At 36.3% G+C, this 21,032-nt stretch overlaps 2 protein-coding genes across 9 annotated transcripts; one reads left to right on the top strand and one right to left on the bottom strand.

Annotated features, from left to right (window-relative positions):
* Positions 1–962: 962 nt before the first annotated feature.
* Positions 963–12,625, bottom strand: LOC133697950 (uncharacterized). 8 transcript variants are annotated; one of them, XR_009842963.1, is made up of 7 exons: positions 12,321–12,625; positions 11,190–11,453; positions 10,255–10,407; positions 9,209–10,131; positions 3,124–3,264; positions 2,136–3,007; positions 1,540–2,045 (listed from the first exon to the last, which is right to left on the bottom strand). XR_009842963.1 is itself a non-coding variant. In XM_062120792.1 (5 exons), the coding sequence occupies exons 3-5, from the start codon at positions 9,817–9,819 to the stop codon at positions 1,354–1,356; spliced, it is 477 nt and encodes a 158-aa protein (XP_061976776.1). In that variant the 5' UTR covers positions 9,820–10,131; positions 10,255–10,407; positions 11,190–11,707; the 3' UTR covers positions 963–1,353. The 8 variants fall into 8 exon arrangements, 1 of the variants encoding a protein (XP_061976776.1); XR_009842962.1 differs by lacking the exon at positions 3,124–3,264 and having other exon boundaries at positions 9,209–9,741; positions 9,862–10,131; positions 12,321–12,624; XR_009842964.1 differs by lacking the exon at positions 3,124–3,264 and having other exon boundaries at positions 9,209–9,360; positions 9,862–10,131; positions 12,321–12,623.
* Positions 12,626–14,029: 1,404 nt separating this feature from the next.
* LOC133681093 (cytochrome P450 71A14-like) lies at positions 14,030–19,192 on the top strand. The gene is made up of 7 exons (XM_062104190.1): positions 14,030–14,401; positions 14,782–14,981; positions 15,586–16,230; positions 16,595–16,742; positions 17,424–17,600; positions 18,111–18,271; positions 18,704–19,192. Exons 1-7 carry the CDS (start codon positions 14,167–14,169, stop codon positions 18,782–18,784), a joined length of 1,647 nt encoding a protein of 548 aa, XP_061960174.1. The 5' UTR covers positions 14,030–14,166; the 3' UTR covers positions 18,785–19,192.
* The last annotated feature ends 1,840 nt before the right edge of the window (positions 19,193–21,032 follow it).

The raw sequence follows: 21,032 nt of genomic DNA, 5'->3' as shown, positions 1-21,032 counted from the left end.
TGGTAATTCCCAGTGGCTTGCTCATTGCGTAGGATTAGCAATAACATGCTTTTAACACTGAAAAGGGGGTGTGAGTATCGAATTGCAGGTTGCGTTCATGGATCTGACCAGGCACACTAACTCCCTTTTTCTCCAAGTATTTTGTTTCTTCTCTCCTTTGACAAATAAGCACACAAAAGAATCGGAACCCAGAAACTCGTTGTGACAAGGACTTGCTGATCTCTCGCTTCCATTTGATTTGAAATACCTAACTCTCTCCTGGTTTTCTTTCCTGATCTCCATGTCATTTTGAGTTTTTCACCACGTTGTTGGATAGTAAGAGCTTAGCATGCATGCACCCTCCACAGCTTCTTCGTTCTTTGGCCATTCTAATAAGAAGAACTGAATTCAAGGCTCATATCCTTATCTTGATAGAAGTAATTCATAGTTGTAATGCTCCGAATGCTAGATTGTTAGATCAATTCACGAGTTATCGAAACAATTTTGTTTTATTCTTGAAGAAAAATCACTAAAATCAACTTGCTAGTATGATAAGTTTCGGCTCTTCAATCATTTGATAACCAGAATTATTCAATTTGATAAATAATTAATATGAATTAGACTTAATAGAATTTAATAAATCTTTAATCATTGTTCGTGATCAAGAATCTGATTTTATCATCAATCTAATAATTATTCATGTTTTTTTAAAATATGGATCAAATTTAGCCAACTCAATTCATTATATCTACAAAGTTTAACCAAATCAATGTATTTTTTAGTTTAAATTGAGACTCGATCAGAATGAAGTTTCGAATTACAGGTTTTCTGAATCAATTGGCTTGGCTGGACAGGATTTAATAATAACCAAGGTTCAATTTATATAACTAGGCAATGACACTTCTCTAGCAAATTTTGAGCTACACGAATAAAAGTAATCTTTCCAATAGAAAATCCGAGATCTCTTCGCATACATTTCAGAGTTTGAAAAGGAAAAATTATTTGTTACTTCAATTGTAACTTGATTTCACTGTAAGAAAAAAGTAATTGTTTCGAAGAAAAAAAAAGAGAGTTCAAACTCTTTCAAAAATGCATATGAATCCAAGTCACTGAATTTCAAAACTGTGCGAGAAAATTATACTATAATTAATTCAGGCTGATCCATGCACGCGCGCTTGTGTTATTATGTAGACTATCTTACACTCTTCCTCCCATTAACAAAAGGGATCGCTAATTGCAACCAGCATCCTCGCTGTATGGAATCATTTACAGCAGATCATAAGCATGTGCAGACGAGCACTCATGGGAAACTGAATCATCATTTGGAAGTGCAACATATAGTTTTTTGGCGTTACATCAGGAGCCCTGCTGTCTCTACGTTCCTTCCCAGTTGAGATTGCATGGTGGCCAAACGGGGTGCCCCCATGCCGTGCTGTCGGTGTTCCGACCATGGTGTTGGCACATGTGCTCAGACCCAAGGGCTTCTTTACCGCTGAACTTGAACCATGAAGTGTCTTGTTCAGCAGCAAACTGTTCTTGCAAACGTTTCTTCTCCTGAAAAATGAATCACAACAAAAACAAACGCACGTTAACTTTTGGCTAACTCCTTACTTTGTAAGCCAATGGCCCTTGATTAAATTAACAGCATAAATGACTAATTAAGCAGTTCATGTGTTGTATGAACCAAGCAATAGATGCTTTCTGCGTTCGCCACACACATTGTAAGAACTGTGATGAATGACTGAAGATGGAGCATCTGGATTTTCCATGGAGGAAGTTTGGGTGTTTAAAAGTCTCAAGCATCTCAGATGCCAAAATAGAAGTAGTTTGAACATCCTGGTCCATGTTCTTTTCACTGTTTTGCTAGATTTGGATTGAACCCTCCATGATCCAAACCCAAGGAATTTACTGATTGAGCCCAACATCATGGTTAGAGCAAGATTAGAAAATATAGGCACAAATGAAAAGCGAAGCAAGAGTATGTAAGAGGGACGCTTTAGCTTCTCCTCTTCCCTCTCCTGCCTTAGCACGGTATATTCCTCTTAAGGGGTATGTAAGAGGGGAGCCTGGATTTTGAAAACCAATTAAGAGGGAGTAAAATTGTGTTCAAGTAATTTATTACTAAACCAAACTGCAAAGAGAAGCTCGTGAATCACCTTGTCACATAAGAAATGGATATTTCCCTCCAATTCCCAGGCTTTAACTATAGAAGTCAAATTTTCAACCACGGCTAGACAGCAAAAATATTCAAGTTTACAAGTTCCAGCTCAATTCTCGAAACATAACAATCTATTTGATCACAATATAAAGAATTTTGCAGCAAAGACAACCATGGTTTTTTCAACCCTGCATTCTAGTACTATCCCGGAACCTATGGTTCAGCATTTTTATAGGAATACCTGTTTATTGTATTGCATGTAACGAATAGCTGTTTTGCATGCTCATGTTTGTCAATTGCTATTAGTAATACAATTTTAATAGTCAAAGTTGTGGCATTAACATGGTAGCAATAAGTGATCTGTTTGCCTTCCCCCATTCAAATCTCACATAATCATGACCTATCCGCACACATTTCTCAGGGTTTGTATTTATAACAATTGCCATTTGCCAGACAAATTTTACTATGTAGAAGACACTTACCTGTACTCTGCCTATACAAAGAAAGATCAGGTATAGAAAAAGCAAATTCCTACAAGTGGTGAAAAGTTCGCTTAAGAAACATGCTTCGGAATAATAACAATTTAGAAGCTGTTGGCATTTCCAGTACCATAAAATATTTTTCTTCCTAAAGTTCAGCTCCATTTCATTTACAGGCATAGTAAACTAGAGAAGTTGAAACTATGTTTTTTTAACACATGTTGAAACTGCACTATAATCATTTCAGTGAATTTCTACACTTCTGCATCTTATTTTTTCACATAATTTCCATTATATTAAATAAACTCGTTTTGCTGGCCAGAATCCGTGCTTTCTCAGCACGTTTCAGATTTTTGTGTGCTCCTCTTCCTGCACCATACCGATTATCATCCTGGCAATAAATGAAAAATTGTAAACATCTGCAGCAGCAACCATTTCAAAACAATTTTTCCTCTAAAAGACAGTAATATTCAATGACTTCCAACCAGTGGAACAAGCAATAGTTACCAGTTCCTTTGGAAGTATGCCAGACAGCCAAATTGACTTGTTGTGATAAATTAAAGACGGGGTTGGGAGAGCGGGGAGAAAGGCAAAAGATTACTGTTGAAAATTGCCTCGTTGCAAGGGAGAATGAAAACCCCGAATATGCTACAGGAACAGAAATATATTTCAAGATGAAGTTGAGCATTATTATTAATAATTATCAGAGAAGTGTCAGAATGCCAGTAACTTGCCATCAGAGAGGAAGCATCAGAAAAGCCATGTATGATGCCAACATGAACAATAGGATATAGTAGCAGAACATACATAGCTATTAAGTAGATAATTCAGTAGTGCTTCTAACAACTAAATTTCGAGAAACATGTCTCCATTTATGTAGAAGGGACTTGTTCAATACCAAACTCCAAAATCCAGATGCCACCATGACAAATAGTATGGTCTTGTGAAACTCCGGGTTGTTGGGTCATTCAAGCAATCAAAACACATCAAATTTACGTGGTTCGGCAACTTGCCTACTCCACGGAGCTACTGGTTTGTATTAATCAAGTTTATAAACAATACAAACAGCAAAACAAGGAGGAGGAGAAAATTCTTCTCTACTCAACTCAACTCTTCCTAGCTCTCTCTCTCTGTGTTTCTCTCTTGTTCTCACTACACTACGTCTCTCTCTCAGTATCTCTATTTATAGCTGAGACACTATCCTTTAGTCAAATATGGCAGCCACCATTTTCAATGGTTAGGCAACCTACCATGCCTAATCTTGCAGCCATGTTTGACAGCAGTCATGTTTGACATGGCTGCCACCACCACCATCTTGTGTCCACACATAACAATCTCTCATCTCCCACTTGGACACAAATGGTGCTAGATTTGTCTTTTAATCTCTGAGACCAACTGAAGCTTTACACAGCTTCAGTTTATCAAGAGTAACTCCTTTGGTTAACATGTCAGTTGGATTCTTGCTTCCGCGGATCTTTTCTAGCATCAGTTGCTCCTCGTCTAGCAATTGTCGGATGAAGTGATATTTGATCTGAATATACTTCGTCCTGGAGTGAAATGTTGGATTCTTGGCAAGGAAGATTGCACTCTAACTGTCGCTATACAAAGTACCCTTTTCATTTATCTTGCCCAATTCTTTCAGGAAACTCTGTAGCCATACTATCTCTTTTGCAGATTCTGAAACTGCAACATATTCAACTTCGGTTGTTGAAAGAGCGACGATCTTTTGTAAGGTTGAACTCCAGGAAACAGCAGTCCCTCCTAAAGTATATACATATCCTGTAGTGCTCTTTCTGCTATCAACATCTCCTGCTAGATCAGCGTCTACAAAACCTTCAAGTTTCAAACCACCAGCTGTGAAGGTAAGACATGTCTCTGATGAACCTTTTAAGTATCTCATGATCCATTTCACCGCCTCCCAATGTTGCTTTCTAGGATTGCTCATATATCGGCTTACAACTCCCACTGCATGGGCAATATCTGGTCTAGTACAGACCATAGCATACATCAAAGAGCCGATAGCTGAGGCGTATGGAGTCTTATCCGTGTATCCACTTTCTAGCTCAGTTTTTGGTGACTGGTCTTTGCTGAGCTTGAAATGATTCCCCAGAGGTGTACTTACTGGTTTAGCATTATCCATACTAAACCTGCTGAGAACCTTCTTGACATACTCTGTTTGTGAAAGCTGTAGTATGCCTTTGTCTTGATCTCTGATGATTCTCATGCCAAGTATTTGTTTAGCAGCTCTCAGATCCTTCATTTCAAACTGTTTTGACAATTGTTGTTTCAGCTTGTCAATCTCCTTAATGTTGGATCCTGCAATCAACATATCATCCACATATAATAGTAGAATGATGTAGAAGTTGCCAAAATGTTTGACATAGCAACAGTGATCAGCCTGGCATCTTGTGTATCCCGAACTACACATGAAGTTGTCAAACTTCTTGTACCACTGTCTTGGAGCTTGCTTCAAACCGTATAGGCTTTTCTTTAGCTTGCAGACTTGGTTCTCCTTTCCTTGTATTTCAAACCCCTCTGGTTGTTGCATGTAAATGTCTTCCTCCAATTCTCCATGAAGAAAGGTTGTTTTTACATCTAATTGTTCAAGATGTAAATTCTCTGCTGCTACTATCCCCAGAACAACTCTGATTGTTGTGAGCTTCACAACTGGAGAAAATATCTCAAGTAGTCAATCCCTTTCTTTTGTTGAAACCCTTTTACAACAAGTCTTGCCTTGAACCGTTTGCTTTTGTCATGCTCAGTCTTTACTCTGTAGACCCACTTGTTTTGCAAAGCCTTCTTTCCTTCAGGTAGTGTGGTCAGCTCCCAGGTCTTGTTCTTCAGCAATGAACTCATCTCATCCTTCATGGTTAACTCCCACTTGCTTGAGTTTCCATCTTGTAAGGATTCTTCATAACTTAGCGGCTCACCACCATCTGTCAGTAAAATATAATTCAGTAGAAGTGTGAACCATTGTGGGGGTTTTATAATCCTTGAAGACATGCAAACATAAACAATTGGTTCACTTGGCTCTGCATCGTCTTGGGTAGTGGTGGGTACAGATGTGCTTGAATCTTCTTGTAAAGACTCTTGAGTTTTGTTCTGCTCGGTAACATCGGGAAGGCCTTCTAATCTTATGAATTTAGATTTTTGTGGACTTGTATCTGAATCAGTCATATCTGTTTCTGCATTTGATCTGTCTTTGTACAAAACTTTCTCATTGAAGATCACGTTCCTGCTTCTGATAATCTTTCTGTTATGATCATCCCAGAACCGAAATCCAAATTCTTCATCTCTATAGCCAATGAAGAAACATTTCTTGGATTTGGCATCTAGCTTGTTGCGAGCATCAGAATCTATATGCACATAGGAAACACACCCAAAGACCTTTAAATGAGAGAGTTGTACCTCTTTTCCTCTCCATACTTCCTCGGGCAATCTGAACTCCAAAGGAACTGATGGTCCACGGTTGATCAAGTAAACTGCAGTATGAACTGCATCAGCCCAGAATGTTTGAGGTAGCCCTGAATGCAACCTCATGCTTCTAGCTCGTTCATTGATGGTCTGGTTCATTTATTCAGCAATGCCATTCTGTTGTGGTGTGCCTGGAATGGTCTTTTCCATTCTGATACCATTAACATCACAATACTCCTTGAAACCTCCATCAATATATTCTCCTCCATTATCGGATCTTAAGCATTTCAACTTTAAACCTGATTCATTCTCAACCATAGCCTTCCACTTCTTGAATGTTTCGAACACATCAGATTTATTTTTCAGAAAGTAGACCCATACCTTTCTGCTGAAATCATCAATGAAAGTTACATAATACCGAGAACCTCCAAGAGATGCTACTGGAGAAGGTCCCCATAAATCTGTGTGCACCAGTTCTAGTTTTCTTGGTCTTAAGGTCCTGCCAACCTTTAAGAAACTGAACTTCTTCTATTTTCCAAGAACACAGCTTTCACAAATGTCTAGATCAACATTTTTAAGCTCTGGCAGCTTTCCCTTCGATTGAAGTATCTTCATTCCCTTTTGAATCATATGGCCGAGTCTACAGTGTTATAGCTGTGCTTGATTTTCTGCTTCAGTAGAGGCAATAATGTCTGCAAATCTTGTGGTCATATACAGGGTGTCGGTTTTCTTTCCACGAGCAAAAACCATTGCTCCCTTTGATACCTTCCACATTCCTCCAGAAAAAAGGATTGAATGACCACTCTCATCAAGTTGTCCGACTGAGATAACTTCTTTTTTAGTCCAGGAACATGCCTTACATTTTGCAAGTTCCATGTAGATCCATTCATTGTCTTGATTTGCACTTCTCCTATACCCACAATCTCCATTGGTTGTCCATCGGCCAAATAGACTACACCGTGATCTCCAGCAACATAGTTTTGCATCATCTCATGGTGTGGTGTACAGTGGAATGAAGCACCAGAATCAAGAATCCAATCATCAATTGGACTTTGTACAGCAAGAATCAAAGCGTCTTGCACCTCATCTATGGTAGTGTTTGCAGAGTCAGCTTCAGGTTTTTTCGGTTTTGTGCAATTCCTCATGAAATGACCAGGTTTGCCACAATTCCAACATTCAACCTGCTTTCTGGGTCCGGACTTGCTTTTACTTTTGTATCTTGATTTGGATCTGCCTCTGGATAAGCCTCTATCCTGTCTCCTCCCTCGAGTGTTAATGTTGAGAGCTTATCCTGAACTTGAACTTTCACCTGAGTCTTTCCTTCGCACTTCTTCAGCTAAAATCAAGTCTCGGATGTCATCATATTTCAGTTTGGATTTTCCAGTTGAGTTGCTCACAGCTGTCCTCATGCCTTCCTAACTGCTTGGAAGTGAAGCTAGCAAAATGAGTGCACGAATCTCATCATCAAACTCAATCTCTACAGATGACAATTGATTTGTGATGGTATTAAAGTTGTTGAGATGTTGTGTGACGGAGGTGTCTTCTGTCATTTTCAAGTTGAACAACTTCTTCATCAAGTGCACTTTATTGTTTGCCGAGGGCTTCTCATACATCCCAAACAAGGCTTTCATTAGTCTTGCAGTGGATCTTTCTTTTGTAACATTGTGAGCAACTCTTCTTGATAAGGATAACCGGATAATACCCAAAACTTGTCTATCAAGAAGTAGCCAATCTTCTTCTGGCATATTCTCTGGTTTGCTCCCCAACAGAGGAAGATGAAGTTTCTTCCCATATAAAGTCTTCAATTTGCATTTTTCAATATCCAAAATCTGTTCCATCAAATTTTTCAATTCCCGCAGCCTTATTTCATCTGCCATTTTTAATGTATCTCCGATTTGAATTTGTGAAATCTGACCTTACAGATGTGTCCGGAACAACCAAAAATATTGGAAACGACACTGAGATCTCCCCAATCGGACTTCAGATGGCTCAGATCTTAACAATCAAAGTTTTGGATCAACGAACGGTGCAGATGAAGCCGCGTGTCAGGCCAGAATAGTGTCTGCGAAGCACTGGATCAAAACCCACTTTAATGACGTGGCCTCCACGTAGGCCAACCAGGACCCCCTTTTGCTGACGTGGCAAATACACGCGCGATTCTTGCTGACGTGGCATTGTCTGACGTGTCTGCTGGCTGGGCGGATGACGTGTTAGATGACGTGCTGATGTGGCAGGTGACGTGTCCAGTGACTGTGCGGTATTGCTGGCGTGGCTGCTGACTAGCTGATGACGTGGCGGGTCAACCCGGCTCAGATGCAGGCATCCGGGCAGAGACGACGTGTGGAGTGCGTGCTGCGCGTGGGCGCGCGTAGGCAGTGGCTTCGTAAACGCGTGCGAGGATGCAGGACGTCGGTTCTTCGTTGGGTTTTCACCAGTGAAGTCGTCTTCTCTTGCTCTACACAATGGTATGTTCAAAAACACGTTTTGAGAACTTTGATTTTTTGAGTTTGGATCAAACACCCTCCTTTTTAAGAACAAGCTCTGATACCAGTTGTTGGGTCATTCAAGCAATCAAAACATATCAAATTTACGTGGTTCGGCAACTTGCCTACTCCACGGAGCTACTGGTTTATATTAATCAAGTTTAGAAACAATACAAACAGCAAAACAAGAAGGAGGAGAAAATTCTTCTCTACTCAACTCAACTCTTCCTAGCTCTCTCTCTGTGTTTCTCTCTTGTTCTCACTACTCTACGTCTCTCTCTCAGTGTTTCTCTCTTGTTCTCACTACTCTACGTCTCTCTCTCAGTATCTCTATTTATAGCTGAGACACTCTCCTTTAGTCAAATATGGCAGCCACCATTTTCAATGGTTAGGCAACCTACCATGCCTAATCTTGCAGTCATGTTTGACAGCAGCCATGCTTAACATGGCTGCCACCACCACCATCTTGTGTCCACACATAACACGGATAATTGACATTGCAAGGGACACTTGCCTTGAAAATCTTCCCAAAACTTACCACAAGCCTAACCTCTGAGCCCATAAATAAAAAGAAACCTGACACGACTCAATTTGATGGGTGAATTTTTGCTACTATGCTGGGATGTAAAATGACAACAAAAGAAATGACGTAGACCCCAATCAGACAATTAAAATTAATTTCTTGTAGTAATTACCTTTTCATATTCATCAAGCCACTGTTCTTCCTCGGATGCAAATTTCCATTTCTGTACTTTGTCCAAGATATCCTTCCGACTAAGAGCTTGCTCATTGGCTTTTGTGATTTGATCATCCATGCTCGCAAGCAGATTAGACATATCGACATTACCTATGATAAAAAGTTCAAATTACACAAGGATTAACAAATCAAGCGTATAAAGTAAATTGGAGTCATGCAAAATTACACAACAAAAAGAAACCACATTCAATGTAAGAGAAAAAGGCACGTATATCTAAAAACAATTGCAGATTGAAAAGATATGTCATCTTGATGATCATGAATCCAGCCATTTTGTAGATGTTTGCAGTCTTAAAATTGAATTAAAACAGAATCAATAAATCACTTCAAACCTAATCAACAAACTGAAAAAACAAATATTAAAACTTATGAAAAAATCAGTACCAAAAACTCTAAAAAAATACCAAATAATATTCTTAAAAGGCACAAAATTAAGCATTCAATGAACAAGAACTGCATTAAAATATGCATCTGCAAATGGTGACAGAAACAGTTAGAGTTGAGAAAGACGAAGGGCATGTTATTTGCTGGAGGAAAAAAAGTCGGCATGTTCGTAGCAAAAGGTAAACTCAAGTTTCATAAAATGCTTACCAAAATAACCAGAGCAATTGAAGGTCTAACTCAAAAGGCTAACATGTAAACCCAATACCATTAGTCATGCATGTTAGTCAAAGGAAAACAAGAGCAGTTTTGGTTGAAACAAGATTCTGTGAGGCTGATGAGAATCTGCCTTGCAGCATCACTATCTACATCCATATGAGCTCCTCTGTAGACTTCCCCCGGCTCATTTTGCTTCTTAAACACGAACTCCTTCATCTTGCCGGATTTGAGAACATTTAATCTCTCAACTTCAACTTCAGTCTGACAATGATATAACTAAGAATTTATATTTTTTTTTCAAAAGGAAAGGGATTGACCTTAAATGAAATATAAGATTCCTTAATTTAGGCAGTAAGGAAAAAAAAAAGAAAAGAAAAAAGGAACCTGCTCAATGACATCAACAGCAAGGCACCCTTTTCTTGATACATCATCCACTGATGATGAGATTAATACAGTGATTTGTCCAATTTTCTCTCCTCAACTGGGCTGTCCATGAGGTCCCAATTGCTCTATCAGTTTTCTTCCCAGACCTTGAAGCTAAAATAAGACAAAGCCGGTGCAAAAATAAATAAAAAAACAAACAAACCATGAAACAATAGTTGACATTCACAAAAATATAACGCAAACCAAATAATTAATTAATGAAGAAGCTCCAATTTACAAGTTCTGCAAACAAATTTGTCAAAGAATTCACTAAAGGGTACGTTGTTTTTCGTGCAAAATGAATATTCTCCTAACATGACTTTCTAGACTTTTAGAACCCCAGGCAAAAAAAAAAACAGAGGTTTCTATGTGTTCTGACTCATAACGTTCAAGGTTTCTACCTATCCTCCTAAAGTATAAGTGCAGGATTACAAACACTAACCAGTCACTGTAAACTTAGGAGAGTCTAGGATGTCGATGCTTTGAATATCAGCACAAAGCCTATGGCTATTTGGGTAATTGGATTAAATAAATAGTAAAAGGAGACCCACTAATTTCAAATCCAATGGCTAGTAGACCACAGGCATTGCACTGATGCTCAAGCATCAGAATTGTAGCAACCCCTGTAAACTCATATACGCAATTTCTTGAACTTAGAACCTCAATCCAGTCCATTTTCAAGCTTTGGCATCAATCTCCAAACTACATGAGTTTAGATGATTTACATGGCACATATTTATGCATATCACAATACAGACAAAAAGAGGTGTGATTATACATCCAGCTACATAGGTTATAGGCGCTTTATCTACATTTTTAGCATTTCACGTAACATCTTTTCTACTTTCAAGCTACCAAAACAACAACTAGAATTAGAAAAGGAAGAACAGCAGGACCTTCAGGTAAACTTTTCAGTGATTATCACGTGGTTCCTTAAGGTGTAACTTTAGTTCCTCCAATCTCTTCAACGTTAAATCACGCTCATTAATTTCTGGATCAGCAGTATTGATTTACCGATCATTGCTTGCTATTTCTGCACAAATCTGAGCTATTTGCGACTCTGTCTCGTAGAAAACTTTGATCCTTTCTTGCTTCTTCAACCTCAATTCATCCAAAACAGGGTTCACAGCAGATATTTGCTGCTTTAATGTGCCTCTTCCCTTCTCAAAACAGAAATGAATAAATAACCCAATCAAAACACCATATGAAGAAAAGAGTGCTCAAATTAACCCCACATGCAGAAAGATTGGACAAGACGAATGCATAGAACAGTAAGTAACAATCGAACACGTTCAGTTTACTGTTTAGTAATAATTAAAAAAAAAAACAGAATGAAGTACACCCACGCTATGTTGCAGGTGGGATATCAAGTTAATTTTTAACGCGAAAGAAGAAGACAATGGCATGAGGAACTCAATTTCTAGTATCATAAAATTTTTTAGCGAAAGAAGAAGACAATGGCATGAGGAACTCAATTTCTAGTATCATAAAATTTTTTAATGAAAGAATAGAAAGATGATGTCTTTTTAATAAAATGGATTAAAAAATATAGGAACTCGTAAATTGAATAAGAGATGATTAAAGACCGAGGCAAGAAATAATCTTCTCTGTAATGTATAAAAAAAATATATACATATGAATATTTTATCTCTGTTCAACTTTTCAGGGGAAGCCCGGGCCCAAGCGTCTGGCTTATTTATTTATTTTAAAGAGCGGATGATTCACACTACCAACCACTAATGAAAATCAGTAAAATAAATAAATTAAGGAGAAAAACACAAAAACAAACTTCTAAATCAGAGATTCCATTGTTTTTTATAATAAAATAAAATTAAAAATTCGAATTCAATTACTTGAGTTCCACACTACCAACCACCAATTAAAATCAGTAAAATAAAAGAATTGAGAAGAAAAACACAAAAACAAACTTCTAAAATCAGTGATTCCATTATTTTTTACAATAAAATAAATTAGAAATCATTTTTTTTCAATCACTAGCTCAAAAATAAGCGAAATAAGTCATGAACCTGCAATTCGTGGAGGAGGGAGGCGCAGGTGGTGGAAGGAGGAGAGACGGTAGGAGGAGGTGGGGGCATAGATGTCATTTTGGAAAAAGAATGGTGCGATTCTTTGGAAAAACTCGAAACCCTAGAAACCGATACAGAGACGGAGAGAGTGTTACGGGTGTCTATGACTCTATGTTGTTCTTGCCTTTTATGATTTACTGCTGGATTTTGGAGAGAGGATCCCAGGGAATTTGCTTGTTTTTGTGTTGTTGATTCAGATGTACGGATCTTTTCGGATTTAGTTCCGCGCCAAATTCTATTTTGTTTTCTTATCTTTTTTTCTTTTTTTTTTTTTAATTTTACCCTACTTATTAATACCCGATGACAATGTAAATCCGATGGAGACTCGATCCGAATTTCATACAAGTCAGGTACGAGGGTGGATGAAAGGTTCCTTTGGTCTCCCATCGGACTCGATATCTTTACTATTTTTTAAATATCATTGGTAATGTATATTTATTTTATTTTATAATCAATTTTTTATTTTTTTAATGTGTTATTAAAAACATTTATTGTTATACTTAACCCAGAAGTCCACGTCAACTATTTGCATATGTACCAAAAATTAAATTTATTAAATTTAATTCGATTTTTATAAATAAAAACTTGACTTAAACTGTGTTTTAATTTGAACTAATTTTAATATTATAGTAATCAAATTTAAATGACTTAAAAATTGATTTCTGATGATGTAAAATTATTCTCATCCCATCTATAATAAAAAATTAATTTAAATTATAAAATATTTCAAAAACTTTATTATCAAATGATATATTATCTGTTTTAATTAACGATATATCATCTATTTAAAAAAAATATAGATTTGTAAAAAAAGAAATATCCAATCACGTGGACTTTAAAAAATTAGACATTTAATATTTAATCAATGGTTTTTAACATAGTTATGTTTTTACGGTATTTGTTCTGCGATGCATTTATTAATTTTCTTACCTTTTGATGACATGCTAACCTTTGTTTTCGACCATGTAGCCAACAAAAACAAAAGGACAAACACATACGAGGTTTTTGGCGATTTCTAAACCTAGTAGTAACTTAAAGAGGATAATTCTATAAAAATACTATACTCTTAAATAAATATTTTAATATTTAATTTTTACAAATGTGTTTTTATTATTATATTATTAAATAAAAAATAATTTTAATTTATTTTTTAAAAAATAGTGTATAGTTTATGATCTAAATAGTTAGAGGTCGTTTGAGAGTGCTTTTTAAAAGCGCTTTTCAAAAAAATTGATTTTTTTTCTTTAAATTAATATGTTTTTAATGTTTTAAAATTATTTTGGTATGTTGATCTTAAAAATAATTTTTAAAAAATAAAAAAATATTATTGACATATTTTATAAGTGTAAGTCACTTTGAAAAACAATCACAACTACATTCTCAAACACCCTTTTAATTTTATTTAATATAATATACTATTAATATTAAAAAAAAGGTAATTTATATATATTTTTTTAAGTAAAACTACTGGTCATCTAGTTTAGCCTGAACATCAAGATAGCGACTCGCCCGCCATTGAACAGTTCCATCACAGCTAATGGACCCTAAAACATACACGTGTCCTTTATGTAACCGCGGACATAAAAAAAAGAAAAGAAAAGAAAAACATAGAATCCCAAAAATAATACAGACAGTGACGCCAAGAAAACAACAATAATTACAACTCGAAATTAAAGCAGTCTGTCACTCCGAGAACCCAGAATCCATTAACAAATAAAGAAAAGTCAAAGAATTTCTCTAATCTCGAGTGCTCTCTCTCTCTCTCTCTCTCTCTCTCTATGAGAAAATGAATTCTGTTTTGAACTCAGTTAATGATTTCGTTTCCTCGAAATCGACCAAAGAGTATGCGAAGAAGGAACTCAATGCGATTCTATGGGTTGCGTTGATTACGATTACTGTTTTCTCGCTTGAAAAGGTTTTTAAGCTCTTTAGATTGTGGTCTAAAGCTAGTCAGATCCCCGGTCCGCCTTGCAACTCCTTTTTCGGACATGGGAACCTCGGTTCTCGCGAGAATTTCATCGGTGAGTGTGGTTTGTTGATTTCGGTATTTTGGTTTCTGTTTGGTTTATGAGAAAATGAAGGAAAATCTTAATTTTGCTTATTTGTTTATGTGCGTTTAAATTTTGAAGTTTAGTGAGTTGCTGGGTAATGGTGTTGACTGAAGTTTGATCTTGCCTTTTGGTTTCTGTCTGGTTGGTGAGGAAATGAAAGGAAATTTGGGCTTTCTTTTAATTCGTGAGACAACGAGTTAGCCATGTCTAGTTTCTGTTCCCTTGTGCTTGCTATGAGTGAATTTGAGATTGATTTTTGCTTTTTTCGAAGCTATGGTAGCTTGCAATTCTTTGATTCAATGATATAATTTGTTTAGAGAATGATTTTTTCTTATATTTTTGGCTGTTAGATCTTTTATCGGTGTCGCATGATAAATATGGATCAGTTTTCAAGTTGTGGCTAGGACCAACTCAGCTTTTGGTATCTATAAAAGATCCAACCCTAATCAAAGAGATGCTTTTGAAGGCTGAAGATAAATTGCCTTTCATTGGGAAGGCATTTCGTTTGGCCTTTGGACGATCAAGTCTCTTCTTCTGTTCGTATGACCAGGTATAAGTTTTTCTTTATTGCTTGCCCTTGAGTTTAATTATGTTTCAGTATTGGCATAAGATTTGCAAGGTTACTGAACTTTGAAGAATGTATGCAAAGGCTGAGTTTTACTACTGATTTCTCTTGCAATACAAAATGTTGATAGGCAACAACAACAGAAACAAAAACTCAAATCTTGCAGGGAACAACTCATGTGTTGCTAGTGACTGCATTGTATGGAACACGATGAGGCATGCACTGTATAGTTCAGAAAATGACATGTTAAGAAACTGGTAGCTTTTGGAATTAGGGAAAGTGTGATGGGTCTTGTGGGGGCTCAGAGAGAATATGGATTAAAAAGTTGCGGTGAGGGGGCTCATTTTCACTTAGGAGGTGCAAGAGCCCCTAGGTTCTGTCTCTTTCTTTGTGGTTGAAAAGAGCACAAAGAAAGAGAAACAACTCAACATCTTTATTGTTAATCAAGATGGCCGTCAATGGATACTGGAAGATACTAATCATAGACTATTCTTTTCCTCTGTTTTTTCTTTTTTTAAAAAAACTTTGTGACCAATTTACATATATTCGTTTCCAATAGATCCAATGCACAACTTCTTTCCATCTGCAGGCACAAAAGAGAAGAGAATCACTGGCATTGGAATTGAATGGTAAAATGCTTGGAAGAGCAAATGTAATCCCTAAAAATGTTGTGGACTGTATCATGGAAAGAGTAGATACTATTATGAGCAAAGGAAGTGTTGATTGTAAATCAGTTTCACAGCATATGGCTTTTACCATTTTGGGGACCACGCTTTTTGGGGATACATTCCTGGCTTGGTCCAAGGCAACTTTTTATGAGGAGCTTCTGATGATGATTGCTAAAGATGCTTCTTTTTGGGCTTCATATAGAGTTACACCTTTTTGGAAACGGGGATTTTGGAGGTACCAGTCATTGTGCACGAAGTTGAAATGCTTAACTCTTGACATTGTTCAACAGTGTGGCAAAAATTATGGACTATTTTCCCTTATGGATCAAAACTCTCACATTGGAATAGAAAAGGTTGGAATAAAGGCTGCATCTGGTGCCCCACCTTCTAATGGTGTTGAGATGCAAGATAAATTATTCTCACCGGAGCTTGATGGCCATCTTAATGAAAGAGAAGAACCATTTGGAAACATTATGGGCGTGATGTTTCATGGATGCATAGCCACAGCAAGTTTGATTGGTAGTATCCTGGAGAGGCTTGTTACAGATGCGGAGATACAGGATAAGGTATGGGGCTTCTTCTTTTATTAAGGTGGGCAAGGTAGACCCAATTACATGGACTTTGATTTCTGCCTTTGGTCACTATTTTTTGAATTCCCAGCCATTTTTTTTTCTCGAATTTCATGTAAGGCTAGGGAAACTCGTCTGAATTAAATAGGATTTCTCATTACTGTTGGATGCTTTCTGCAGTGCACATGTGCTTGATTCCTGCTTCTTGCACATCTTTGGTATCACTGAATAGGTTGATGGAAAATTGTTAAGCTTTCATAGTTTGACTGTTCCATCTTCTTCACCCCTAAAGGGTAGACTCTGATTCCCTTTGAGGTCTATACAACAATATACATGTAATTCAAATTTTGAAATTTTACAGATATACTCTGAGATAATAAAGGTAAAGCAGGGGTCTGGGAAAGAAGATCAAAATGTTGAGAAGATGCTTTTGTTATTGGCAACTATTTATGAATCAGCCCGTCTTCTGCCAGCAGGACCGTTGCTGCAGAGGTGCTCATTGAAAGATGGTAAGAGATTGCCTTCTTGTTTGCCAGTGCAGGTTTTTGTTTTTTTTTCTTAGATTTCTCATTTGCTTGCAGTATCATGATGAGCTGCCTGTTTCAAACCTAATTGTTTAAGGCCTTTGCTTCTTCCTGCTTATACATCTCAACATCAACTATTCAGGCTTTAACCCAAATGTTTTAAAGCTGGGGTGGTGGGTCCTTTACTCATTTCTATCTATATTCATGAATTCAGACATTCATTTTATAAGTTTTCTGCATAGGGTTGGGGGGGGGGGGGGGGGTTGAGGCTTCTCTGCCCAGAAATTACATGAGCGAGTTATAGTAAGTCTATGTAAAGATGTTCATGCATTGACTGTAATTTGACATACCATTTATATCAGGCTAGGGATTAAAGGGAAAGTAAACAGTGGTTGTTGCTCTTATCACTCCACTTGCAATGTTATCAACGCGACTTAATAGTGTTTATTCTTTCATTGGAGATGATAGTGTTGTGGCTGAATTCAACCAATATTTCATTGGTCTTGTGTTGCTGTAGTTTCTTCTTAACCTACCTGTATCTGTAGAGCTTAATTTACCATACAGCAGTGATTTCTACTCCTGGGCATTCTTCCCTATTCTGGTTTTTGTAAGATTTTTATCCTACATCATTATTGATTCATTCTCTTTCCTTCTTTTGACTGCAAGATTTGATTTTTAAAAGCGGTGTAGTCATACCAGCTGGAGCAGTACTTGTTGTGCCTGCACAGTTGCTGCAGATGGATGATTCTAGTTGGGGCAGTGATGCTAGCAAATTTAATCCATATCGATTTTTGTCAAAAGCCGGAAAGGATTCTGATTTGGTGCAGGATACATCATTTACAGGTGTCACTTCTATCTATTTCCAAATACAATTACTCCCAATATAAAGGAGTTCCATATACCTCATTTCAAGTACTCCTGTAATATCTTTGATAATCACTGTTCATTGATTTCTGAAGTTTTTTTGTTAATTGTAGTTAACTAGTTATAGGTGAGCCATGTGCCCGTAGGTGTATGGGTGAGATTAGGTGATTTTCCTGCTCCTGTCTAGCTCACAGAAGAGACTTGCTTGGATTAGAAAATTTACTGTAGCATCCTTCATATTTTGCCATCTAAACCTTTTTAATTGCTCATAAAATGTGAGGCAACTGCACTTTGCAGAGCCATTCAGCTGTGACACTTGTAACTTGTAAGTAGAAATTAATGGAGTAGAATGGCCCTCAGACTCTCTTCTTTCACCTGGGTCAAATATTGTTGAAGGCAGTATTTGCAAGCATTGCATGGAATGTTGTGTTTTAAATAACATCAAATCTATTAAATATACCTTGGCACCAACTGTTCTATATGCTGCAGAAGAAGCTGTGGATCCAATTCAGTGTTCATTCATTTTGAATGATCCAAATGATAATGCAGCGTTTCTTCCCTTTGGTTCTGGTATGCGGGCCTGTGTGGGTCAGAAATTTGCAATCCATGGAGTTGCCACTTTGTTTGCGTCATTGCTTCAACGTTATGAGGTTTGTGCTAACCTGCAATTACTCTTCAATTTCATAAAAGAAAAACTCTCCTTCACCCTTTTGTTGTCATTGATATCACGCTGTTTCAATTTGGGATACCAATATGTTAACCTTGGGTTACCATCTATTATATACATAGATGATTAGGCCATCCAGCAGCACACGGGTAGTTCAGTTGACACCATAATCAAGGCTGTAGGAACTTGGTTCCCTAATGTTAAAGATGCTGCAGCAAGCAAAAAGTTGTGTAAAATCGATGCATTTGGTTTGTTTGACGAGTCTTTTTTAACCGAGTTCCCTAGATTTGAAATGTTATTTAGTCTCTAGACATATATGATGGGAATAATAGTTTCTCTTGCTTTGGTATTCTCATTTGCTGTGCACATGATCTTTGATCTAAAATTCTATTCTTATTTTGATACCAAATCACAGGTAAGGCTCGATCCTCAGTTGGCTAACAACCCTAAATCAACAACTGGACCACAGATAGTGTTCGTGAGAAGAAACAGCTGAAAGACGAAAAAATGTGAAGGTTATGGTGTGAATACTTGTCCTTCTTGTTACAACTCAAATTGTTGTATTTCCTGTTTTTCGGTCATTAGCTACGAGGGGAGAGGATGTTTCATGAGTATGTTTTGTGGGCTCTTGTTTTTTCTTCTCCCTGTTTTAAATAGTTCAAGTGCTGTCAAAGCGGCATGCTATTTCTCCCATGTCTCTGAAGCACTCTGAGCCTATATTTGCTATCGAGCCATATGGTTTTCTTCCCCATATGTTCTTCGTATTCTTCCCTCCGATTTTGAACCTTTTTTACTCTCTCAAAAGTGGGAGTTTATGTTGTATCTTGACGCTTACAGAATACTGTATAAGGCTTTTAGCATGTTGGTCGGTTGAATAAATGTTTCGCATGCTAATGGTTTGGTATTGCTCTGGCCTTCGTCTATAATTTTTAGGGGGGTATCGTTAAGTATGTATTGCGGCATCAGATCTTCACAGCTCCTAACCTTCGTACAGAGGCTGTTGATGCCTCCAGAGGAGAGACATTTTATTTTCTTAATTTCAGGTTGTAAGCAGATCTTGTCATCAGGTTTTTCTTTTTCTTCTTCTGTTTTTTCACACTGCAGAGTTGAATACGGACTCTCCACTGTATGGGGTTGTCTACAATTTTGACCATAGTTGCTAGACGGATCAACCCGATTACTATTACCAAAACAACTAAAAAAGTATAAATATATAAATTAAATTGATGTTTTCGATAAAAAAAAAATTAAAAAAAAAACCTTGAAATTGACATTAGTTGAATTTGCTGGGTTTGACAGGGTAATTTATAAGATAATCTGGACTTCAAAAATAAACCCGGTTTAAGTTGCAAGTTGACTTGTCATGGCCGTTGGATTTGATAACTATGGTCTCGAAACCGCCCTTCAGATCCTTGAGAGCAGGGAGGGAATAGTAACACTGAAACTTCTCTCTTTGCTTCTTCCTTGAGAGTAGGGAAGACGAGCATGGGCTTACGAGGATGTTACCAAACACACGTTAATTGCATATCCTTGGGAGCTAAGTAATTTATTTCCTTATTTTTTAAAATACTTTTTATTTAAAAATATATTAGAATAATACATATTTTATTTATAACATCAATATATTAAAAATATAAAAAAATTAATTTAAAATAATATAATATATTTAAAAAACACCTTTTAACCATGAAAACAAACCCCAGCTCCCATCATGTATGTCATTTGTCATCGCTATATTATTTTTATTCAAATCTTACTTATTCGATAGTGTTTGGCACTATGGCTGAAAAATATTTTTAATTTTTTTATTTAAATTAATATATTTTTGATATTTTTAGATTATTTTGATGTGGTGATGTTAAAAATAATTTTTAACAAATAAAAAAATATTATTTTAATGTGTTTTGGAATGAAAAATACTTTGAAAAACAACTATTGTCACACTTCCAAACACCCTCGAAATATGGTAGAAGTTGTATATCTACTAAAGGTTGAGATAATGTTTGGTATTGTGATAATTATTTCTTTTTAAACTGTTTTTTATTTAAAAATATATTAAAATAATATTTTTATTATTTTTAATAAAAATATTTTAAGTTGAATAAGAAAAATTGACTCCATAAAATCTAGGTGAATTGATTGAATTTTTAATAATTTAATTAATTTAATTAAACACATGAACATAATAAGATCAATAAAAAAACTAAAAACTAAAATATTATTTTTAAAAAATAATTGATTCATATTAACAACATAAATTGATACAATAACTCAATGATTTACTAGTATTCATGTATATTCCTAATTGAAAACTATAAATGTATCTTAAACTATTAAATTCTTTTTTAAAAAGATTGTTTATTGTAAATTTATTCATTATTTTTTTATTAAAAACTTATTTACTATTATAGTAGAGTTACTTTCTAAAATATTTTTTTAAAATTTTATTTTTAATATTAATAAATAAAAAAAATTTAAAATAAAAAAAATTAATTGTTTCTTGAAAAATTTGAAAGGCGTTTTTTCATAGCAAAAAGTAACTGTGCCTAGGTAATTAATGTACATACGGAGCATCATCCCTCTTTCTCCCTTTCGACTTTCTTTATTTGAAAAAATATCTAAATGGACCCCACTAGTCCCCTGCAAGCTTAACTTACTCGCTACGCAGAGGATATATTCGAACCCCACGCATCCCAAGAAACCTATAGATGACCACGTATCGACACGCGTCAACATCTCCACCC

This window comes from Populus nigra, chromosome 1 (genome assembly GCF_951802175.1).
Source record: "Populus nigra chromosome 1, ddPopNigr1.1, whole genome shotgun sequence".
Lineage (NCBI taxonomy): Eukaryota > Viridiplantae > Streptophyta > Magnoliopsida > Malpighiales > Salicaceae > Populus > Populus nigra.
The sequence above is the reverse complement of the archived record's forward strand: the minus strand, read 5'-3'. Positions and strand labels throughout refer to the sequence as shown.